At 35.0% G+C, this 26,561-nt stretch overlaps 1 protein-coding gene across 5 annotated transcripts in view; it reads right to left on the reverse strand.

Annotated features, from left to right (window-relative positions):
• CSMD3 (CUB and Sushi multiple domains 3) overlaps positions 1-26,561 on the reverse strand; it is a 1,246,643-nt gene that overhangs the window by 384,134 nt on the left and 835,948 nt on the right. For all 5 annotated transcript variants that reach the window (XM_032316321.1, XM_032316320.1, XM_032316319.1 and 2 more), the window contains 4 exons: positions 21,521-21,709; positions 10,490-10,606; positions 3,573-3,788; positions 1,480-1,668 (listed from right to left, as the gene is read on the reverse strand). In XM_032316321.1, the coding sequence (XP_032172212.1) occupies positions 1,480-1,668; positions 3,573-3,788; positions 10,490-10,606; positions 21,521-21,709 (711 nt within the window). The remainder of the gene's footprint in view (positions 1-1,479; positions 1,669-3,572; positions 3,789-10,489; positions 10,607-21,520; positions 21,710-26,561) is intronic.

Genomic DNA, 26,561 nt, shown 5'->3' on the forward strand with positions numbered 1-26,561 from the left:
TTGAACCACTCCCAAGGTTCTCATTAACTGGGCTCTGAAAATATGTTCATCAAGCAAAAATGCAAATGGGGGCAATTCAGGGAAAGAGAGGAATTCGAAATTGGGCTGTACAAAGAAACAAAAAATACAAACAAAACAAAACAAAAATCCCAGAAAAATTGTGTTCTATATAGCTTCCTGAAAAAGATGCTCTGAGAGTGTGATTGCTCATCACCTCCCAACTTCAAGCCTCTGTGGTTGCTTGTGCTATTTCTATAAAAGCCGAGGATTTTAAAAAGAAATTTCATCTGTTATATATCATCCTGTCCGTTATATAACCCACAGAGGCTGTGAAAACAATCTCATCACTATAAAAGCCTTCAGACCCACATTAACCTGAAAGATCATATTTTTTTACTTGATTTGGGGATCCACAGGATATACCCACATTTTATATAGTGGATAATATATTGAGTAAGTCACAGAGGGCATCCTGCTCATTCTCATTTTCATCTACAGGGCATTTTGCCTCCATAGAAAAGACAAGGTCTTGAACCACAGATCAAATCTCTAACAATTTGCCTGATTTTGTAGCATATTAAACTTACACAGATTTGTGACCTATAATTACATTTACAATTAAAGTAAATTCAAATTAAATGCTTTTGAGAGTTTTAACAGCTTTATGAAATAATTATAAAATGACCATTTGTATCTTGTTCTGTCATAGAAACAAGTACTGACAACCAGTGAATGGCTAATGACCTGAAGAAATTTTTGCCTCCTTATTTTCTACTTTGAATAGGAAATGACTTAAGTCCTAATCAAAAGTCCTTCATTTTCCTACAGATTTTTTTTTTTCCTTTTTATCAGCTAAAACACTCTTTTCCAAAGGCTGGGTTGGTGGCTCCAAACTTGCAACACTTTAATTATTGCTATTCTTTATTTCACAACATAAAATGGATGACCACCTTAATTCATCTATCATAATAGATCCATTTTTATTGATTATACATTTTGAGTCAATACATGCCTCGATAGCCTTTAAATTACCCATCATTTATTTGATACATTTTCTTTCATAGTCATCTTTCATAAATGTGAATCCTAAATTATGAAATATTTGTAAGACTTCAATCATAAGTCATGGGAAATCATCTACTAACAGAATATAAGAATATAACTTTCTATAAGCTCTGAAAATATGATTATCTATCTAGCTATCATCTATCATATATATATGTGTATATATATATACACATATATATTTCTTATTCCCATCATCTGAAAAGAAATTTAGAAGCATGGTTGCTTAAATGGAGCAGTTGAAAAGTTAATTGAGGTACACCATATTGCCAAGTGGAAAAAGAAAATTGAAATAACTAACATGAAATAAATGAAGAAATTCAACAGATTATAAAAGAACAAGGGGTGTATAACCATGCAACTCCATGGACCGTGACTACACATACAAGCAAATGAAAGCAGCTGACCACGTACCCACACACCTTGGCAGAGGTGCACTCCACACTCGTCGGCCACCACCAAGACAGATGATCTCTGACGTCCCTTCTAGTCGATAACCTGATGAGCAGGAGAAGGTCAGAGTGTCACCAACCCCAAAGTTGAACCCAATTCGGTTACCATATTGAGGAATTCCAGGGTCTTCACAAGGCTCGAGGTTATATTCTGTAAATGACATGGAGAGGAGGACAAAGAAAATGATAATATTCACTTTAAAGGGCATTGTGCTATTGTTTGCAAACTGGATGCTATTGGGCTTAGACATTTAAAAGGTGACGATATTTATAATTATGGGAACATACTAATGACACAGATACTTTTCTTCTTTTGTGAAAGATGGAGTAGCTTAATGAGTACTTTTATGTATGAAATTCAATGTAGACGAGAAAATGTCACCTTCTGAGTGATAAATTTGAAAATGTAGCCATTTATCTCATATTCTTTCTTCTGCTTTAGAAACATTTCCATTTCACCAATTTTGACTTATAATAATAGCATAAGAGATGCATATTTTTAAACACAAATAACATCACAGATGAAATCATTTGCACTTTAGAAATGCATTTTACTTAATGGTTTTAATCTAAATGACAAAGGCTCTTATGTCCCTCATCTAAAAGGAGTTCAATTAATCCATATTCTGAAAAAACTCACGACTTCAAAGAATGGTTTATGTAAGACTGAAGTGCCCACACACTGAAAATTGTTACATGATAGATTTATACAAGAAAATTTCCCCAAGCAATGAATGAAGACTATGAAAATGAACACCAAAACATCCTTCAGGGTGTAAGAGAGTACAGTTGATTAAACAACTATATTATAATTTATATGCCATCCTAAGACGAAGTTGCTTAGCTAAAACTATTCGCAGAGCATGCACTTACCTTGTAATTGCAATGGAGGACAAAAGGGATTGTTCCATGTTGATGAGCTATTATTTTATTGTTTAATAAATTTATTTGGATATACTTTTAACATTCTAGGTTAAAACTGATTCTGCTTATATGCTACTCATTTTTTAGAAGACAAATATTTCCATGGAAATACTAGAGTAAGAACTGAAAACAAGGGTAGCTTTTGTATGATTTTATACATATATGTATATATATGTTATAGAGAAATAAATACATATAATTATAACATTATAATTTTAATGTTAGCAAGTGGACATAGATTTACTTATTAATTTGTTTCTGTATTAAGAAATAACTACTTGCTTATTCCATTCATCTAGAAACCAGAACTCTAATTGACACAAAAACATTTTATTCACTTTGGTTGTATAAATGTTTTTTCCCCTGGAATCCAAATTTTAATTGTGTCTAGATGTTGTGTCTAGATGAAGTTATTCTAGATGAAGATATTCTAGAATAGAGGGATAACGACATTAATTTTTCCAGATCATCTATTTCCAAATTACTAAATTAAGTTTACCTTAATCTTGGCCTGAAAACTATGCTTTTTCCAAGACACATAAAGCTAGAATTTCACTAGGTCACATTCATTTAGGTTTAATTAAAACTTTAAAATACAGCTTTGAATTTCTATTTTAAGTTCAGTAAGCATTTTAGCTAGTTTTGCCCTCTGTTACTTAGAGTAGGTTTTTAACAAATTTGTTTATTTTTTGCTTTTGTTTAAAGTTTCCCTTTAATGTACTACTATAGACAATCTTCAAGGTATTTCAAACTTTCCTTAAAATTGGTTGACAGGTATTTATTTTGGATAACAGGTATTTTTTTTTCATCTTTTCTGTTACTTTTCCCTCTCTGTTTTTTCACACTTTAAAAACTGACCTTTTCTGGGATGCCTGGGAGGCGTGGCTGCCTAAGCATCTACCTTTGGTTCAGGTCATGATCCCAAGGTCCTGGCATTGAGTCCCACATCAAGTTGCTGAGTAAGGAGCTTGCTTCTTTCTCTGCCCCTCCCCCTGTTTGTGCACATGCCTGCACCAGCGCTGACTCTCACTCTCCACCCCTCTCTCCGACAAATAAATAAAATCTTTAAAAAAATTTAAAAATTGGCTTTTTTTAACTAAAGCTTTTTTTTTTATTTTTTTATTTTCTTACCAGAGAATGTAATATTGAATCCTTCATATGATATTGAAAAATCAGAAATGAAGCGCAGTTGAGCTCTGAAATTTCCATAGAGACCAGCATTGATTGTTGAAGGAAGTTCTGAACCCGTAAGTCGTGCCAGTGGTTGGGTAAAACTACCATTTTCAGTGATCAGTAAATAGTCATGATGATCTTCCAAATGGAAGGTGTGAAAGTTGAACTGCACACCTATTAAGAAAAAGAAAAAAATTAGACTCACAAAGTGTATCTGTAAAACACAGAAAGTTACCAAAGTAACTAAAACCAGGACTCTCCTTGTAATTAAATTCTCTGGAAATGAAAAGCACTTCTATAAAATATTCCAAATGCACCATATAATAAAATCTTTTCTATTTTTTCCCCTCTGCCTTCCTTAGAAGTCACATAGCGAGTCATATTGTGGAAACAGGTTGGAAATAAAATTAAAAATCAATGCCTGAAAAGATATCACCTGAGTTTTCTGAAAATTTCAAGGAAAATTCATATACTTTATTTATAGTAACGGTGTAGCTTTCTGGCAAACACTTGACATGCCTCTTTCATTTCCTTCTGCAATCTCCTCAAATACAAAAACATTGCTTAGTAATATAACAACCAACTTTCAAAAATGCTTAACTCTAGAAGAGAAATATAAAGCAGGAATAGGGATGGACTTTTAAATAAACGTAATGATTATTTTTCAGACGCTTCAACCTGTGTCTCTATTGAAAATTGTGCATATACTTGTTCAGATTGCTGAGATTTCACAAAGAAAACTTATCTTTGCAAACAGAATCTGAATCAATAGATAAACATTACAGAGAGCAGAGCCTCTTCTTTGAAATCTTTCACTATGCCAAAGGTAACTACTCGCTCAAATTCTAGTAGCACAGGTTAATTTTTCTACCTTATGTAAATGTTTTGTAGTTTAAAAAATGGAATCATATAACATATGCTCTGTATGGTCTGAATTTTACTCAGAATTAGGTATGTGAGATCAATCTCTGTTTTTGTGTGTGGTTGTCAGTTGTTTATTTTCAGTGATACAAGTATAGCATTTCATTTTGTGAATATACCACATTCATGTATCTGTTCAACATTAGATGATCACTCAGGTACTTTGTGTTTTAGCATGAATATAGATGGTGCTATGAGTATTCAATATGTCTTTTGAAGACTTTATATTTCTTTTTTGTTTTTTTAAGATTTTATTTAGTTATTTGACAGAGATCACAAGTAGGCAGAGAGACAGGCAGAGAGAGAGGGGGAAGCAGGCTCCTCGCTGAGCAGAGAACCTGATGAGGGGCTCGATCCCAGGACCCGGGGATCATGACCTGAGCTGAAGGCAGAGCTTTAGCCCTCTGAGCCACCCAGGTGCCCTGAAGACTATATATTTCTGTTGGGGAATATCTAGGAGTGGAATTACTGGGTCATGACCGATTATAGGTCATTAACAGTTGCTTTAATAGATACTGCTTTACAAAGTGGCTGTGCCAGTTTACATTTCCATTGCAAAATCTAGTTGGTTTATATTATTGTCAATGTTTTTTTTTTTTTTATTTAAAAAAATTTTTCTTAAATTTGTTTTATTCTGGTGAGTATGGTGTGGCACTGCATTGTGTTCTCCCATGAGGTGTTTTTTGTTTTGTTTTGTTTTTAAGATTTTATTTATTTATTTGAGAGAGAGAGAGAATATGTGAGCGAGAGAGAGCGAAAGAGAGGGGTGAGTCAGAGGGAGAAGCAGACTCTCCATTGAGTGGAGAGCCCGACATGGGGCTCAAAACCAGGTGGCCACAAACTCAGGATCATGACCTGAGAAGAAGGCAGACTCTTAACTGACTGAGCTACTCAGGTGCCCCATTTCATATGAGTTTCTAATGATGTTGTCTAGTACAGATGTTAAAGACTAACAATTACACACACACACACACACACATACACCCCTCATACTGTAGACAAGTGAAATATAGTCTATATACAGACTACCACATTCATCTTTCCCTTGAGGTACTTTTTTTTTAACTCAACAAAAAAAAATCATTAAAAATATTTATTAAATAAATGAGAAAGCCCAGAGCATAATAGGGAACATTCTTTAACATTATTCATTGAAATCTTTCAAATAGGCATTGTTTTTTTAAGAAGGAAGCAAACAGAAGACATAAAATGAAACCAAACAAATACACTGAAAACATAGGCAATCATAAGAAAAGATTATTACTGCAATAATGGACCAGTGATTTGGACTTGGGAAAGATTAGAAATGTACAAAAGTACTATTTTTCGAACTCTTTTCCAAAATGTGAGTTGGTTTTTTTTCTCCTCTCCACAATGAGCAGGAATATAAGAGCCCTTTTGAAGGAGTCCAGAAATTGAGTCAGCCTTTCCAATGTTCTTCAGTATAAAAATGGTAATTGACACTAGCCTGATGCAAATAAGAGTGGGGTGTAGATACGGCAAAAAGAAGATGCTCTGTCATCTAGATTAACTGCTATCTAAGTTTACAAAGCAACATAAAAGTGGAAATTCAGGTAAGTCAATTTGATTTTTATTATATAATAAAGCAAACAAAAAGTAGAGAATAAGAGAGTAGATGGAAACAGGTAAGAAATATGTTGTTCTGCATATATTTTATATATTTTTAGAAAAATGTGTTTATTCTGATATACATTGAATTAATATGTGAGGAAATTAAAGATTCTGTTAGATCATGGTGCTAAGAAGACCACTGTTGAATTTAACACTGCCTTTCCAAGCCTTACTTTCTTCATTTGTAAAATGAGGTTCTGGGGGTGACTGTTAAGTTTAAATGAGATGATATATGGGGGGGATGATGACTTGGCCCAGTGCTTTGCACAGAAGCAGCCCTCAGCAGCTGTTAGCTATTGTTATTGTCCAACATGCCTGGTGAATTTTTTTTTTTTTCCCATGCTACTCAGTCCTAGCCAGCTACTTTACAAAAGCAAACTTCTGTTTATCATATTATGGTTTAAACAATAAAATCTGTTTTCTCTACTTCACAACAGTGTGAGATCTTCAAAATTCTGCTAAAGGTCAATGGATTTAAGTAAGGAAATAATACTAAGAACCTACTAAACTCTAGGCGCTATGAATGTAAAGATTTAGAAGACTGTAAATAATTCCTATTCTATCCTAGGGAAAGCACACCTAAGCCAACAGTTCAAACATTCTGCTAAGCACTCTGAAAGTGATTAAGTCAGAATACCAGACAATATATACAGGATATACAGACAAGACAGTACACAGAAGCATAGAAATAGAAGTAACCCACTTGTTAACGGAGTCAGCAGAGGCTTCTGCCGGAAATGAGCTTCAAAACAGAGCAGAATTTTGTGGAGAAGCAGCTCCAGAATAGACATTTCAGGAAGAGGGGGCATATGGGTAAGGACACAGTCTTAACAGGGCAGTCAGTGGGTATTTGAGGAATAGTGAGAAAAAGTCAGTGGTTTCAACATCATGGTATCTTCTCATAAAAACAATCATTTAGGAAGCCCTATGAAGGCAATTACTTTTCCAGATATATGTGAAAAGACTTGGGCTTAAAGTAAAAAATACAACTGAACATCTAGGTTTCAGTTGTAATCAACTATGACACGGGGACTTGTGAGTCTTTTTTCTGATCTTTAAATTTATAGGATTGGACTAGACTATGCTTTATTTAAGGACAATTCCACCTTTAAAAGCCCAAGGCCTTTTGTTCTACTTTTAATGTAATCCCCTCCACCCAGATTTCTAGGAGACTCAAACATATGATTAGCATCGTGATTTCTGCAATGTGTTTAAGGAAAATCTCTTCTGGTATCATCGTAAACAAGGAGGGATATAGGCAGGATGATGCTATGGTTAACAGAATTTGAAACAACTGGATACATTCAAACACCCTGATTTAGGGTTTAGGGGTGAAGAGGTTACTAACGGTTTATTTGAAGTTTCTTAGATCTTAAATACTTAAACTTTTAGATTTGTTCTATTAAGATTTTTATATATCCATAAAGTCTTCGTGATCATGCTTATCTAAGAAAATTCTGTCTGTATGTGTAAATATAAGTGAAATGTAAATTGTTTCAAAATGATCTCACAAAAACTAAAGATAAAAATTAATATGAGAAAATATGAAAGGGTTTAAATATAAAAACCTGAACTGTTCTATGGCTATTGAATCATTATAAAGGTTAAAGTGTCGATTCAGGGGTAGGTAATTAGCAGAGATGTAAGCAAAATAAACAGCAAACAAAGAAGTAAAAAGCAGGATAATGGAGAGTCATGATGAAGACACATACCTGACAATGAAATATGTAGATATAGGTAGGGAGGAAATGTGGTTTCAGAAAAAGAGTACTTGGTGTGTAGTCATAGGATGAAAATTCAAGTTCTTTGTCCAATCTTCACAAGTACTGTGACTTTGAGTGTAAATAAATAACCTCTAGTAACTTCAGATTCTTGTCTTATAAAATGCAAGTAACACCTACACTACTTCACAAGGCATTGGAAAGTTCTACTGATTCTTGATAACATCAACTGACAAAAAGAAAAAAAAAAAAGTCTTGCACTGAAGATAGAAAAAAAAAATCAACAGCATAAATACAGAATTGTAGGATTTGGGCTTACTGTTTTTAAATTAGTGCTATGACATGATGGCAAAAAAGTTAATACACACAGGCTTCATAGAAATACTTTGTGAAGTTAAATAATGCCATACTGTGTTTTGTGCTGAGAAAATACACTCTTGAAGGCTATTGATATCCCTAGATATCAATCCACTGGAATACCTCCAGAGAAAGGTAGTTAGAATGGAAATATCTTATAATAATGAATTGATGGAACTGAGGTGATCTGGTCTGGGACAAAAACCAGGGAAAAGGGACTGGAGGTAGCAGACATGAAAGGCATGATGGACACAGAGTAGTGACTTGGTACATTGCAGAGTTATAGTAAAGAAAGAATTAGGTTGTTTTTGTTTGTTTTGTCTAACTCCAGAGGGCAGAACAGGGTTAATAGTTGCAGAATAATTTTCAAACAATTACAATCATACAAAAATTGAGCACATTTTCCTAAGGAATAAGTTTGCCATCAACACAAGTATCAATATCAGGCCAGTTTATTATATTTCTGGAACACTATAGAAAGAAACTGGTGTGCTGGGTGAGGTTGGACTGTATTACCTTGACAATTTCTCCCAACTTTAAGAGATTATCTTTCACATAACTTTGGTTGTACTTTGGAACAGTTGTACTTCCAACAAATTTTGTTGGCTCTTAAAGAAAAGCATCTAAATCTGCATTTCTTGCCATGTAAATACAGATTTAATTAACACTTGCAACCTGTGAAGATGCAAAATCTTAAGTGTTAATTAAACCTCTATTTACATAGCAAGCAGTGTGTAGCCCTCCATTTTATTGTATAATGCAAGAAAGCTTATTTTAAACTTCATTAATACACTGCACGCTGGAATAATAGGTTGCTCTGGTTAACTTCCAGCAAAGAAGTCTTATATTATGGAGAAGAACAAAAACCACAGTTTACAAAGTCTTCTACTCCATTCCTTCTGTTCAATACCAGAATACTCATTTTAACATTTTTTTCTTGACAATACTTAATTTCATTATAATAATAACTCTAATATAATCCTCACCCTCAATAAAATGATGTATAATTTTAATAAACTTCATTTGCAGGAATGCAGTGACTTCAAGTGTATTAAACATAAGCTTTAATTTTAAAAATTGCAATCGCATCTTTTCCTTGGTAGGATCTTTTAAAAGATTTTCTAGAGTAAAATCAGTAAGTACGATATGATCGTAAAAAGTGACAGGAACGATTTAACAGCAAAGCTAAAAGAAAAACTACTTCTCGAAAGTTTTTAAAATGAATAAATTCACTCTTTTAAAATTTTTTTAACCTTTTTTTTAAGATTTTATTTATTTATTTATTTTACAGAGAGAGAGAGAGAGAGAGAGATCACACGTTGGCGGAGGCAGGCAGAGAGAGGGGGAAGCAGGCTCCCTGCTGAGCAGAAAGCTCAGTGCAGGGCTGGATCCCAGGACCCTGAGATCATGACCTGAGCCTAAAGCAGAGGTTTAACTCACTGAGACACCCAGGGGCCCCTTAAATTCACTCTTTTTAAAAGATTAGCACATAGAGATTTTTAGGTAAATAATTTTAATCCATTTTTGTTTTGATATGTTGGGATGACCATTTTCCTGCTAAGGTGTTGCCTTAATCACTTCTATTGGTCATTTATTAGTTTGGTTGTATCACATGAATGAACCATATTTAGTTCTACAGGCCCTTTCATTTAGTTGTTTAAAAGACATTTATTAACATCTAACCCACGCACAGTGTAATTTTATACTCTCAGTCAATTACGTGAGATATATCTGCAGTTCTGATAGAAAACCAAGACATTAGTATTTTTGGATGGTATACATTCATATGAAGAATATAATTATAATAAATAATCACAAACATGTTAAAAGCAATGTATATAAATATGTTATGTGTGCTTTACAATTGGCTCAGCACTTCAAATCATCTTCCTATTCTTTTATGAACTTTTGAAATCAACCTCTTAACAATAATACCGGAGACAAAAAGCCATCCTGTTTGAGATTTTGTTGATATGAAAATTCCACACATTACTTTAATACATCAAAGGAAAATAAATATCTCTTGTATTATCATTCTGTTAAAAACATAAGCATATTATAATACTATGGAAAAGTAAATATAATCCTCTCCTGCTGTTACTCAGACTGGATTTTGTGTTAGCGTATTTTACTACTGATCTGTTTTGCTCATGCAAAATGACATTGTAAAGGACAATGAAATAAAAAATAGATGCAATGAAAATTCAGAGGATAATCCAATTATCATTGCATGAGGCAAATTACCTTTTCCATGAGTTACATCAACAGTCCATGTACAATTCAGAGAATTTGGATAAAATTCCGGGTAACCAGGTGATAAGATTGTTCCACTAGGCCCTCGAACATCTCCTCCACATAAAGCTGAAAATACAAAGAAGTACAGTCATATGATCATAGTTAGAGAGGCAGCGGCTGAACAAATCTCTCCTCTCTTGAAATAGAATGAATCTGATTTTCTTTGCTTAAGCTACTTCTTGGTAATAATAGGAGTGTGTAACAGACCTCCTCCAATACTAGGAAGCGGTTTCATCCACTGCAGCCCTAGAGAAGAAATAGGTATGTAACAGCCTCTGAGAATTAGCTGCACGATAACGCAGCTCATCTTCCCACATTTGAATTTGAAGTACATACTTATCTTATACATTTCTAATTATAAGTAACATTTGCATAAATTGGTCATAAATTAAACATGAGTAATTAATTGTTTAGTAGCTCCTCTTTTATTAAGCTTTAAGAAAATGAATTGTTAATTATACAAAATCATTTCTTTTAGATTTCTAAAGGGGTATGTGTCATTCCACATATAATTCTTTTTTTTTAAAGATTTTATTTATTTATTTGACAGAGAGATAGAACACAAGTAGGCAGAGAGGCAGGCAGAGAGAGGGGGAAGCAGGCTCCCTGCTGAGCAGAGAGCCCTATGCGAGGCTCAATCCCAGGACCCTGAGACCATGACCTGAGCCGAAAGCAGAGGCTTAACCCGCTGAGCCACCCAAGTGCCCTAATTATTTTTTTTTAATTTAATTTAATTTTTTTGTGTGTGTGTTCCAAAATTCATTGTTTATGTACCACACTTAATACTCCATGCAACACGTGCCCTCCTTAATACCCACCACCAGGCTCACCCAAACCCCCACTCCATGCCCCTCCAAAACCCTCAGTTTGTTTTTCAGAGTCCACAGTCTCTCATGGTTTGTTTCCCCCTCCGATTTCCCCCAACGCACTTCTCCTCTCATTCTCCCAATGTCCTCTGTGTTATTCCTTATGCTCCATGAGAAAGTGAAACCTTATGATAATTGACTCTGCTTGACTTATTTCACTCAGCATAATTTCCTTCAGTCCCTTCTATGTTGATACAAAAGTTGGGTATTCATCCTTTCTGATGGAGGCATAATACTCCATTGTATATATGGACCATATCTTCTTTATCCATTCATCCGTTGAAGGGCATATTGGTTCTTTCCACAGTTTGGTGACTGTGGCCATTGCTGCTATGAACATTGGGGTATAGATGGCCCTTCTTTTCACTACATCTGTATCTTTGGAGTAAATAGCAAGTAGTGCAATTGCTGGGTCTCGGTAGCTCTATTTTTAATTTTTTTAAGGATTCGCCACACTGTTTTCCAAAGTGGCTACACCAACTTGCATTCCCACCAACAGTGTAAGAGGGTTCCCCTTTGTCCATATCCTCTCCAACACACGTTTTTTACTGTTTTGTTAATTTTGGCCATTCTAACTGGTGTAGGGTGGTATGGTTTTGATTTGAATCTCCCTGAGGGCTAATGATGATGAACATTTTTTCATGTGTCTGTTAGCCATGTGTATGTCTTCTTCGGAAAGTATCTGTTCATGTCTTCTGCCCATTTTTTGATGTGATTATCTGTTCTGTGTGTGCTGAGTTTGAGGAGTTCTTTATAAATCCTGGATATTAGCCCTTTGTCTTTAGTGTCATTTGTGAATATCTTCTTCCATTCTGTGGGTTGCCTCTTTGTTTTGTAGACTGTTTCCTTTGCTGTGCAGAAACTTTTTATCTTTATGAAGTCCCAAAAGTTCATTTTGCTTTTGTCTATACCGCCTGGAGGAATCTATACTTTCAGTGCCATCACGATGAAAATTTCACTGGTGTTTTTCAAAGAGCTGGAACAAACAATTCTAAAATTTGTATGGAACCAGAAAAGACCTGGAATTGCCAAGGAAATGTTGAAAAAGAAAAACAAACCTGGGGGCATCGTGTTGCCTGATTTCAAGCTTTACTACAAAGCTGTGATCACTAAGACTGCATGGTACTGGCATAAAAACAGACAGATAGACCAGTGGAACAGAGTAGAGAGCCCAGGTATGGACTCTCAGCTCTACGGTCAACTAATCTTCGACAAAGCAGGGAAAAACATACGGTGGAAAAAAGACAGTCTCTTCAATAAATGGTGTGGGGAAAATTGGACACCTATGTGTAGAAGAATGAAACTCAACCATTCTCTTAAACCATACACAAAGATAAACTCAAAATGGATAAAAGACCTTAACATGAGGCAGGAATCTATCAAAATCCTAGAGGAGAACATAGGCAGTAACCTCTTCAACATCAGCCACAGCAGCTTCTTTCAAGACATGTCCCCAAAGGCAAAGGAAACAAAAGCAAAAATGAACTTCATATAATTCTTTTTAAAACAGTGATTTATGTGACAGAAAACCTGTAAGGCTGCTTCTGTACTTCTCCATTTCTTTGGGAAATATCAGGAACAGACAGGAATAATCGAAAAGCTATAACTTTTAAGTAAATACTCTGATATAATAAAAATATATTTATGAATAACAAATAAATTCAAATTTGATTCAATGTTCATTTTCTTCAGAACAAATCATCATTTACACTGTCTTCACCCACATTCAAAAAACACCAGTGGTTCTGCTATAGCAGATAATTTCATCAGTATTAAAAATTAAGGGAAACAAAGATATAGGCAGGTAAGAATGTATATTCTAATAGAAACAGAAAGTTATTGAATGGCTTATTCTATTCCATGTGGAGATGTCAGCTCTCTTGGACATGGTAAAGCAATAAGAAATACGTGTTGTCAAAAAAATAAAAAAAAAAAAAAAAGAAATACGTGTTGTCTTGTCTGTTCTGATTCCTCACTTCCCCAGAACACGGAAAAGTGAGTTTTTGCCTTCTGGTTTTCCATGATTTTTTCCAAGTAATGATGCTGAGAAGAGTCAAGGCAATTTGGCTACTATTCTACACTGACCTGACTAGAAATAAGTCGTCTGCAATTCCTGTAAGTATTCAAAATGCAGGTTTGAACTTACACACACACACATTTACATTTATACGCAAAATTAAAATCCACTTCTCCCTTTTTTATTTCTTTTACTCCAACCAGGAATAAAAGAAGCTCTTTTACAAATGCCTGTCTGGGAGTTGTCTTACAGATCACCTCCCTAAGACCAAATATAAGACTAAAATAAAGCCATGCTTCTGTTGCAATAATATTAATAACATCACTACATCACAATAATATGCATGGTTTGCTACTGTAGGCTCCTATTTAGAGTCTGTACAGGGCTTGATTGGCAACTATTATTATTGAAACTCTCAAATGTCCTTTCAGTTTTTTTTTTTTTCTCAGTCTGTTTTTGTGATCAGTTGAAGAGCTAGTTATACCGTTTCATTGCTTGCTGGTAACGGTGCTGAGTTGTTCTGTTTTTACTTCCCTTATAATGCATGCTACTTCTTGACAGGGGACTGTTTTTTTATTAGACTATATTTACATATGTTAATTTATTCCTAATACACTATATTTCATTTTTTTCTCCATTGTGAGAGTCGGATAAAAAATACAACATGGTATGAATTTGTTGAGTAAAATGTGATGAGTGAAGATGCTTTACCATTTGAAAGGACTTTACTCCATACAGTTAGAGTAAAACTCAGTGAGCAGAAGGACTGAAATTAAGAGAGTTAATTAAACAGAGAAAAAAGTTGTGAAGTTTTTATTCAGTATGTCAGACATGTGTTCTTATGCATACATGTGTGTAATCAGCATGTGTACAAGTTGTAGAGGGAAAACTCTTCTACATATCAGCATTTTTTTTTTTTTTTTTTTAAGCATATAATGTATTATTTGTTTCAGGGGCACAGGTCTGTGATCCTGTCTTAGAAAATCCACAGCATTCACCATAACACATACCATCCCCAATGTCCATCGTCCAGCCATCCGATCCCTCCCACCACCCTCCCGTCCAGCAACCCTATTTGTTTCCTGAGATTAAGAGTCTCTTATGGTTTGTCTCCCTTTCTGGTTTCATCTTGTTTCATTTTTCCCTCCCTTCCCCTATGACCCTCTGAAATGATAATTGTCTTTCTCTGATTGACTTATTTCTTTTTTTTTTTTTAAGATTTTATTTATTTATTTGACAGGCAGAGATCACAAATAGGTGGAGAGGCAGGCAGAGAGAGAGAGGAAGCAGGCTCCCCGCTGAGCAGAGAGCCCGATGCGGGGCTCGATCCCAGGACCCTGGGATCATGACCTGAGCCGAAGGCAGAGGCTTTAACCCACTGAGCCACTCAGGTGCCCCTGATTCACTTATTTCACTTAGCATAATACCCTTTAGTTCCATCTGCTAATGGCAAGATTTCAGGGGGTTTTTGATGTCTGCATAGTATTCATATTTATCTATATATATATATATATATCACATATGTGATGTGTGTGTGTATATATATGTGTGTGTGTGTATATATATGTGTGTGTGTGTATATATATATATATATATATATATCTCACATCGTCTTTCATCTGTTGATGGACATAGGCTTTTTCCATAGTTTGGCTATTGTGGACATTTCAGCATTCTTTTTTCTTTTTTTTAAAGAAAGAGAGAGTACAAGCAGGGCAGCAGCAGGCAGAGGGAAAGAGTGAAGCAGACTCATTGCTGAGCAGGGAGCCTGACATGGACCTACAAACCAGGACCCTGGGATTATAACCTGATCCGAAGACAGATGCTTAACCGACTGAGCCACCCAGGTGCCCCTACACATGGGCATTCTTTTGAATAAAGCTACTCTGTCAAATCTCCCTTCTGTACTTGGAGAATTCCTTGAGAATTTTCTGTCTGCCAACTATACCTATCACATCTGAGTCAAAGGTGGGATGTTAAAGGGACATTTTGCAGATACATGAATAAAGTTAGGTAACTACGAATACATTAAGATATTTAGGAAGAATGGCCAATAACTACTATACTATTAATGACCCTTTATGTTGTTGCTTTGATTATAAGCAGATGATAAATATAGAGTGCATTTTTATGACACAGTGGAGGTTTTTGTTATTTGAGAATATTAGTAGTAGATAAAGGCCTTGAAAGAAATGGACTTAAAGATAGAATTTCATAGTAATTTATGGGGAACAAGTGTGATTCTTGTGTTTTTTTTTTTTTTTTTTGGAAGATGAAACTAAAAATAGGAAAATATGTGTGTTTTATATCTTAATAAAAATTGCAACTACTCACTAGTTCTTAGCAAAAGCATAACAATGACTCACATTGAACTTACAGCATGACAGGCACTATTCTGAATACTTTTATTTTTATTAACTCAATTAACTCCATAACAACCCAGTGAGAAAAGTACTGTAATTAATCACAGTTCATAGACGAGAAGGCAAATACAGAGGGAACTCTAGCAGTCTAGTTCCAGAGTCTGTGATCTTAAGCTGACTCTTAAATCAAGTGTTAATTTTTTTCACAATTTCTACCAAAAAATTATAGCATACTATACTATGATGTCCTTCACTTATGTTTACTTTGTAGCATTCCCCCTCAAATGATCAATCTATATGAAAATTATTAAAGGATATGGGGTGCCTGGGTGGGTCAGTTGGTTGGGCATCCAACTTTTGATTTAGGCTGAGGTCATGATCTCAGGGTCATAAGATCCAGTCCCTACCCCTGTGTCAGACTTGGAGTCTGCTGGAGATTATCTCTCTCCTTCTACCTCTGCATCTTTCCATACCCACCTGCCCCTCCCCATTTGCACAAGCATGCTCATTCTGTCCCTTTCTCTCAAAATAAATAAAATCTTTAAAAATATATATTCAAAGGTGTCATTCATTTTCTCAGGGATTCATTTAATCTTTTCATATTTGAATCGTCCTCTTTTTAAGCACCTAACACCTAAATGTGTCAGTATTCTTGTCTTTAATTGATTTATATCTTATGAATTCTCATTTGTCAATGGCTTTGTGTGTAATTGAACCAGTCTTCCATCATCAGCAGCCACAGCATCATTTTCATCAACCTAATGAAATCCTTCATCTTTCTAAATGAGATTATTTTACATTGCAAATATTTGGAATTGTGTTTGCTTTATATCACTGGCTTTTTGAACAATCACAAGAAATTACTTACATGTGCATTGATATAATGCATACTGATAAATGCTAATGCAGGCTGGAGTTGGATTAATTTTATAAGTGGTTAACTTATTACTGAATATTCTACCAATCTCACGATGTTTGCTTCCCTCAAAAGTTCCTTCCTATTGGAATGCTAAGAAAATATAAGAGGAAATCAGCCTATTAGAATCAGTTATGAGAAGACTAAAATATTAAGATGAACAAAAGAAGGTAAATTTTATATGTGAATTTTTTTTTTCTTTAAGATAGAAAATGGAACTCAAATATATTGTAAAAGATACAGTGGTATACAGACTATTAAGAAAATTTTTCTGAAAATACTTTTTTTCACTCGGTTCAACAGAATATGTGGCCATTTATACAGTAAACTTCATTAGAATGAGAGTATCTAAAAAGGATGCCATGGATCTTCTTTTTGTATGTCACCTCTTCTGAAGAAATTTCAGTTTATGCCAACAACCTTCCTAATGGATGCCATATGTCTTTAGGGATGCAAACATTTTTATAACAGATATAATAGGTTTATATATTCTTATCAATTTTGTATTAAGTAAAACACTAAAGAAAAATTAAGGAGTGATGAAATGTACATGAAATACCCAGTAACTCTCTTTTAGAACAAATAGCTGGCAAAGAAAACATAAAATGATAGAGACCAGTAGCACAGCAAAGTTACAATGACAGTCCTAAATACTGAGGGCAATTAGCTAGATATGCAATGATCTTGACTACTAAGTGTTTTCCTTTATCTTTCCCCCTTCTTGGATTTTTGCCACATATGATCACTACCTTGTCACATGATAAATATCAATTAGAGTTTTAAAATAGTAAAGTCTTCTCAAAAGCCAAACCCTTGAATGTTATTGTCCAGACCTATAAATTTTACAAACAGCAAAATTTTAGCAAACAATAGCAAAATTTTACTTTGCTGTTTATAATAATACACACCTGGCAAGTGCTCAACTCTCTACAACAACAGGCAATTTCTGACCCAATATCCATCAAAAAGATTTTGAGTACTGCAATGGAGCACAGAAATAGCCATCTACTACAAATCCCATTATGATTTTTTGTTTGTTTGTTTGTTTTTAATCTCAAATTTGTTTTCTTCTATTTCTAGGTCTCCCCAATTTGAACTGTAAACCCATAGGAGAAACCCTTAAGATCCATGCACCCTTGCTTATTTTGAACTCTTGTATCCTAAACATCAATCTAGGTACTCTTTCACTAGGTTAGCCTATAGACTCAAATATTTTTAAAAGATAGGTGAAATAGGAAAATTATGAGTTTAAATACATCCAGTTCAACTTTCAGTTCTGCCTCTAATGATTTGAGTGATGCTGAGCTAGTTGTATAATCTCATTACACAACATCCATAAAATGACTCCCTACCTTCCATAAAATGGTTATACTGTTTATCAAACAAAAAGGGATAATTTTAGGGTGAAATTGGAGTGCCAAGAAAAAAGGTGAAAACGGGCTTATCTTAGGCATTTCAGACTATATGGCCCACCCAACTATCTATCAACTAGGGTAGCTATCTTAATTAACAATGCTTAGCTCCTAAAGGATTGAGTCATACCAGGCATATGACCTCAAATTTACTCCTAGTACTGATGTGACAACCACAATTACATCTTCAGTGCACACACAACATCAATTGGCTGTGATTTTTGACCTATACACTACTCTTTATTTTTCTTTTTAAGATTTTATTTATTTATTTGGCAGAAAGAAAGAGATGGAGCACGAGCAGGGGAAGTAGCAGGCAGAGGGAAAGGGAGAAGCAGGATCAGCAGGAAGCCCTATGTGGGGCTCGATCCCAGGACCCTGGAATCATGACCTGAACTGAAGGCAGACACTTATCCGACTGAGCTACCCAGGTGTCCCAATGTGTGTTTTAAGAAAATCTCTGATGGGTCAGAAGAGGTCTTTTAAAAAATATATGTTAAAGAAACAAGAAGATCATGTGGTTCTTGACCTCAAGAATATAGGGGTGCCTGGGTGGCTCAGTGGGTTAAAGCCTCTGCCTTCTGCTCAGGTCATGATCTCAAGGTCCTGGGATTGAGTCTGCATCGGGCTCTCTGCTCAGCAGGGAGCCTGCTTCCTCCTCTCTCTCTCTCTCTCTCTCTCTGCCTGCCTCTCTGCCTACTTATAAAATAAATAAAATAGTTTTTTAAAAAAGGAATATAATAAGGAAAATAAGAAAATGAGTATAACTATTATCTACTCCAGTAGTTCAAGGAGAATATAAATAGTGCTTTTTCATGTTCAATAATATTTCTTTAGTGCCTCTATAGTAAAATTAACGAATATTGATTTAGTGAATAAAAAGGACGTTATAAGTTAGCAAAAGATGCTGTAACAAGCAAGGAGCTACAGGGTCTAAGAAAAGTAGAGATTTTGGGTGCCTGGGTGGCTCAGTGGGTTAAAGCCTCTGCCTTCGGCTCAGGTCATAATCCCGGGTCCTCATATTGAGCCCCTCACTGGGCTCTCTGTTCAGCAGGGAGCCTGCTTCCCTCTCTTTCTCTGTCTCCTGCTCTGCCTACTTGTGATCTCTCTCTCTCTCTGTCAAATACATAAAATTTTAAAAAGGAAGAAAAAAGAAAAGTAGAGATTTTGCCCCAGATGCTTTATCCAGGGAAAGCATAATGAGTCAACAACTTTTAAAAACTGACTAAAATTTTGGTTCAGGTAAGGGGAGGTGGAGGACTTTCTAGTGTGAGGGGAATAAAAAGGTGAGTGAAGACAAAGGACAAGAAACTATGTATGTAAAATAAAAATACAATAAGTATTCCCAAAAGACTGGGAAGTATATTTCATTTGTTCTTTCATTCAATACAAATTTATTGAGTACCAGCTGTGTGACAGGATCTGCTCTTGGCACTGAGGACATAATAGTAAACTTAACAAAGTTCCTGCCATATAGAACTGACATCCTGGTAGAAAAGTGAACAGTAAATACATAAAGGTATTAGGGAGTGGAAAAGACTATAAGGAAAAGCATAAGTGGTATGAGAAGTGTTACTCTGTCACAAAAGATAGAGTATGAGGGGTGCCTGTGTGGTTTAGTAGGTTAAGGGTGGGACTCTTGGTTTCAGCTCAGTTCATGATCTCATGGGTCATGAGACTGAGCCCGTATTGAACTCCAAGCTCAGCATGGAGTCTGCTTAAGTTTCTTTCTCTCTCTCTCTCTCTCTCTGTCCCTCTCCCTGCTTGCATGCACACAGTCTTTTTCTCTCTCTCAAAATTAGTAAATTTTTTTTAAAGAGCAAAAAAAAAAAAAAAAAAGATAAATCAAATGTACTAAATAGCACAGAATCTAACTGAACCATTTCTGACTTGAGGTTCAAGCTTCCTTGGTCAATAGTGATACAAGATGAATTTAAATACTCAGAAACCTAAGTATACAGAAAAGAGAACTGAATTCAAAGTACTTCCATCTGACAGAACTGGTAGCAAAAAGGATAATATATCATCTTTCAGTCACATATTCCAAGTAGCACAGAATACCATTAACTAAACAGCTATACACCAACACTATCTTTAGTCTCAACATAGAAATGGATGGACATATGACCTGGACAAGGATAATTATAGTGGGCTGTTCTCCTTTACTACACTAACTGGTTCAGGTATGTACTAATCAGAAAACTTTCCTGTGATTTTTCTACTTGGAACATGGAAGAACTCTAATTCTTATCTGAACCTGGAAATATGAGACTATAAGTCTGTATTTTCCTACGAGTGTATTCTCCACTGCCTGGTGGAGAACCAGTCTGGCTGCAATTAAGAGAATTATGTCAAGACACAGGTAGAAAATGGGTAGAGCCTTTAAAAGGTTTGAATTCATGTTATAATTAGCAATGAGAAGTATACCATCCCTGCCTTTTCTAAGGTTTGAATAAACAACAAATTCCTCTTTTATTTTTTAAAACCAGTTACAGCTGGGATTCTGTCACTTAAAATCGCAAGAATGCTGACTATTATAAATAGTATTGTACCACATACAAGGAAGACGTGCTGATGATTCCTTTAAACCTTGTTACAAAAACAAATTGGCCTGAAGCTGAAAAAATGATGGCAATGACGGTATTTGAAAATTTAATCATAACATGATCTTCCCCTTTGAACAAGAATAAGTGCAGAACTTGGAAATAGTGTTATAACTAAAAAGTAAAGCCCAGGATCAGATAATGCATAGACTTATGTTGTGTGTGTTTTGTGACAAAGCATGTATGAAAGCACTATTCAAACTTACAGAAGCAGTTTTTTCCACAGTATTTTCACATGAGTTTTCTGAAAAATGAAGGGTTTCTGACTTACTTTCCATTGAAACAAAGAAGAGGTAAGGACACTGGTAGAATATTCATCACAACCAAGAATTTACCACCACAGGGCCATCTGGGCACCTTGTCATAGTGCTATGTATCTAGGTAGAATTTGGACTAATACATTTTGCCTTTCAGTTTTGGAGGTAATGTTCTATCCCTTCTGTGCATTCCTTGATACCAATCTGACATTTTTCAATCCTGCTTTGTCAAAGGTCCAAGTACACAATATGCACTTAAACTGGTTACCTCAGCACATTTTGAAACTATAGGTACCATCTTTAGGCATAGGGTAAGTTTGGCTGGTTGTCAATCTTTTTTTTTTTTTTCTTTTTGAAGTATTGTTGACAAATAATACATTTTTAAATTTTCTTTATTAATGGTCTAATAAGAAAGTTACCAAAACTCAAGATAACCTTAAAATATGAAATATTTATAGTTGTATTAAGCCTCACATTTTATAAATACTGCATTAACTTATTTTTGGTTTACAAATCAGCTTATTTGCAAATTGAATTCATTCTTACCATCACAGGTTGGGAGTGGATGACTCCACCAGTGGTTTTTTTCACACAGAAGAGGCTCTTCATGGCTCAGCCTGTATCCCGGATCACAACTAAAGGAAACAGTAGAACCTATGGAGAAATCGTGACCATAGCGACGGCCGTGTACAGGAATGCCAGGGTCCAAGCAAGAATAAGTGTTCACTGTAACACCTAGAAAACAAAGAGAATATGATAGAGAGTAAGTTTGATGGATTCAAATTTGCCAAAATTGATTCCTATTTCTTGAAAGGACTGTGAGTTATGATTTTCACAAATAAGTTAATGTGCCCATAACTTTATTTAAACAACCAGCAATTGTCTTAACAAATTTGTTTTGACATTTTTTACTCACAAAGCCCATGTTCAGATCACTTAGTTATGTAAGAACCTGATGAAAACGTATAATTATCAAACTTTATACTGGTATAAATTATATAGATAAAGGGGCACCTGGGTGGCTGAGTCAGTAAAGTGGCTGACTTTTGACTTTGGCTCAGGTCATGATCTCAGGGTCCTGGGATCGAGCCTCAGGTCAGGCTCTGGGCTCAATGGAGAGTCTGCTTGGGATTCTCTCCCTCCCTTCCTCCCTGTTCCTCTGCCCGCCCCTTGTTCTCTCTCTCTCTCTCAAATAAATAAATCTTTAAAAAATTGTGTAGGTATAAATACGTACAGATATATGAAAGTATGAGTGCCAGTACCTTTCTAAGTAAAAGAGTACAATTGCTCCAGTGGCTACTTGTCGGGATTTTCAACAGTCTGCCCTGTACCCGGTGTCTCCTGATGAAAACCTTCCTTGTGACTTATAATGTCTAGCTGAAACCACACCATGAAAACGCTCTTCCCTTAATAAGATGTGGTTTCCCAACATTGGCCCTGTTGAGTTTTTCTTTGCCCTGGGGCTGTCCTGTGCTTTGCAGTACTTTCACCAGCATTCCTGACCTCTACCTTCTAGGGTCATGACAACCATGTCTCCAGATACTGCCAAATATTCCCTGGGATGTGAAAAATGCCCTAAATTAAGAACTGATGTATAAGGTAAAATAAATAATTACCTTCCTCTTCCCAAATAAAAAGCTTAAGCAATGAATTACTATTTCTTTTATATTCCAAAAATATAATAATTAGCATTTCCAAATTACATCTGAGTAAATCACATTCACAAGAGAAACTATTTGTATTTGCTATCCAATTTTAAAACAAAGCTAAACAAAATACTAAAAACATTGTAGTTCAATTTGTAAAGAGACAAATTATACATTTTTAAATATATTTATCAAGCTTATCCAATTCATTTAAGTCTTGTTTTTAATTAGAAACTAAAAATAACAAAATCTTATCTTCAACACAATTACTTTATTATTTTTTCTTTTTTTTTTCAACACAATTACTTTAATATGCTGTATTCTTCTTCTCAATGTGACCTTTTGTCTTCTAGGTATCCAAGGCTTTGAGATCTTCGTTCATCTTTGAATCCCTCTCATATTGTGCTTTTCCTCCCATAAAATATGTCTGAAATCTGTCCTCATTGAAAAGCACCATGTCATTTACTTCTCTTACCCTACCCAAGGCCTTCATCACTTCAATTCTGTAATACAAACAATGATGTCTGCCCTCTCTTTAATACCTTTCATCTCCAATCTATCTTGGATATAATTTTGGACACATATATCCCTAAAATATGATATTTCATTGTTTTTGTACCCTACTTTTCATGGCACCAAGTTCAAAGTTATCACCTAGAGATTCAAGACTTCCAAACTGAACTATACTATTTGTAATTTCCACTATTTCTCAGTAGTCATCTTTCCTACCAGTCAAGTTAAGTTTCCATATTAGTTTTATATTTTATTTCACTGCCACAAATATACTCAATCATCCCTTTACTTTATAAAATCTTCTCAATTTTTACCAGATAAGCTTAGATGCCCTCTCTTTCCAGTCATGATGCTTAGCCTATAAATAACTTTTCTTTATCCCAAACTCCTATTTTTTAGTGAAATCTTAAGAAATCAGGGAAGTGTGGGCTTGAAGAAGTCACATAAAAGGTAAATCATGGTAAAAACAAAATCAAACATGGGCGCCTGGGTGGCTCAGTGGGTTAAAGCCGCTGCCTTCGGCTCGGGTCATGGTCTCAGGGTCCTGGGATCGAGTTCCGCATCGGGCTCTCTGCTCAGCAGGGAGCCTGCTTCTCTCTCTCTCTCTCTGCCTGCCTCTCCATCTACTTGTGATCTCTATCTGTCAAATAAATAAATAAAATCTTTAAAAAAAAAAATCAAACAAATGTAATTCTCTGAAAGTGATTTTAATAGTTTCAGATTATTCTGAGTAAAGGTCAGTGAATAGTAGTACAAGGTTAGTCATTTCATTTGTCCTTGTCTCTACAACTGACAGATAAAGTAAGATAATGTATTTCATGTCTTTTACTGTACTGTATACATCTATAGTCACAGAATAAGTCTAAGAAGATATTTCATAATTATTGATAAGCAAATAAACCAGGGTAATGGAATTGCTTTGATTCCTCTACATCTCCCATATGTATTGACTTTAAATACAACAACCATTATTTAAATAGTACCTTCTCTTGGATGTCTTCCATTTCCCATAGTTGAAAAAAAAAATATATATATATATATATACTTGCATACAAAAATTATGTCTTTGGAGATGGGTATCTGTGTCTACAAATTTGTTCCATATCCATTTATAATTCTATTATTTTATATAATATTTATATTTCCAAAAAGACTTAACTATATTTGTATTTTAAAAAGTACAACATAATGAACAGAACTTTTTCTTGGGAGGGGGAGGAGAAAATAACTGTACTGAAACAAAAAATGGGTTATGTTCCTAAATTCTAGTCCATGTTGTTATTATTATTATTTCTAATATATTTTGAAAACTATGAATCTTATGTTATTGGTATGGTTTTTGCAATCTCCCTGTTTTGAGAGAAATTCGAGTTGGGTAAATAGCACCCCAGGAAAGGGTTGCAATGAAAATCTGGAGTGCAAGCAGTGGTAGCCGTACAAATAATCCTTCCCATCATATTTTGGTCTCCCAGAAAAATCAAGTCTTCTTTTTTAATGGATTTAATTTGAAAAAAAAAGAAAGAAAGAAAGAAAAAAATTCACTAAATACCAAGTTCCGATTTAAAGTTTTAATTAGTATAATAATTAAAATTTCATTCTACTGATTTGGGGGTTTGTGAATGGCTCATTTAAAAAAGATAGTTTGGTTACCTACAGCTGGGGAATTCACTAAGTAGCAACAACAAAAAAGAGGTCTTTGCTTCTTTGTGTTCCTGAAAAGAAGGGGCTTGTGATGTTAGAGATTATTTCACAGTAGTAATCAAATCACAATGTTAAATAGAATAAAAATGAGAGAAAGCAATCTCTTATCATTGAATTTAAATAGAACTTTACTGTCTTTGAGCTAGATTTGACCCAAACCAACATTCAGTGTGTCTTTGATCAACCATAGCCTCTCTACCACTCAGCCTCCACTCTGCCTTTTTCATCATTAGCCTCCAATGGTAACTTCCACCATTACCAAAAGTCTATGGGTGACAAACTCTCTGACTGTGACAAAGACGCTCTATCTTGAATAAACTTAGTCAGGCTCCTCTGAATCCTTTTAACTGGACCTCACCGGTAGCCCATATAGTCCAGTTTTAGCAGCAATCCTCCTGGGTCAGTTTACTGAAAGTCCCCCTCGTCAAATTCCTTATTCCCCACCCTCAATATCTTCTCACTCTAGCCTGCCTTCAGCAAAAATCCTGCCTGGTGGCTTTAGTTGATCCCCCACCTCTAATCTTCTGCTCCCCTTAGCAATTTCCCATCCACTGATTCTGCCGCCCCTGACCCCCAACACTCTGCTCCTTGGCTATAAAGTTCCACTTGTAGTCAGAGTTGAGCTCAATCTTTCTCACCTTATAGGAAACCCCAGTATAGTAAAAGACTGATTTATTGTTTTAACAAGTGTCTGAATAATTTCTTTTATAATAAAGATACATTTGAGCTTTACTCCTCATTTTAATTCCTTGTCTGATTAGTTTTCAAAGAAAAAAATATGAGCTATTATTCAATGATTACTTACTGCATGTTAACTATTATAAAAACACATTGCATGTGTGATTTTACTTAATTCTTAAAATTGTCTTGTGTCTGACATGTGATCAAGACCACACACCTTGGTTGGAGTGGGACTGAATGTGATTTGTTAGGTATAGAATATAGCAATGGATTAAAGGAAAAGTGCCTGCCCTTCTGTAACATACTGATAAAAATTAATTGCTGATAAGAATTAATTTTGAAATATATTTCAAAAAATGACTATCTGACTCAACTTCAACACATACATAAACTAAAAATCTCAACTAAGGCTCTTCAGTTCGTTTGAATTCCTGAGTGTATGTTAATTTCTTGTTATATTTTACAATAATGTTTAGGAAATATACTCCCATGCCATAAAGCACTAACTAAAAAGAGAAGTTAATATAACTAAATAATATTATAGACAATACAATCTTTTTTTTTTTTTAAAGATTTTATTTATTTATTTGAGAGAGAGACAGTGAGAGAGAACATGAGCGAGGAGAAGGTCAGAGAGAGAAGCAGACTCCCCGTGGAACTGGGAGCCCTATGCGGGACTCGATCCCGGAACTCCAGGATCATGACCTGAGCCGAAGGCAGTTGTCCAACCAACTGAGCCACCCAGGCGTCCCGACAATACAATCTTTAAAAGAGTAATGAATATATGTTTATTATGGTTTTAAAAGCCCATGAGCCCATAGATCAAATCTATTGATCTGAATCAAATCAATCTATTGAAACTGAATGTTTTAAATGGAAAATGTGTGCAATTAGTGTGAGTAAAATATAAAAGAATAAATTTATGAAGTATGTTTTAAAGGAATCTGTCAATGTTCATATACATCTTACATTGATTGTTACTTTTAATGGCTTTTCAGAATTGTGCACAAAAATCTAGTACATGGGGCAACTTGGTGACTCAGTGG

The sequence above is a fragment of the Mustela erminea genome, chromosome 16 (genome assembly GCF_009829155.1).
Source record: "Mustela erminea isolate mMusErm1 chromosome 16, mMusErm1.Pri, whole genome shotgun sequence".
In the NCBI taxonomy this organism is placed as follows: Eukaryota; Metazoa; Chordata; class Mammalia; order Carnivora; family Mustelidae; genus Mustela; species Mustela erminea.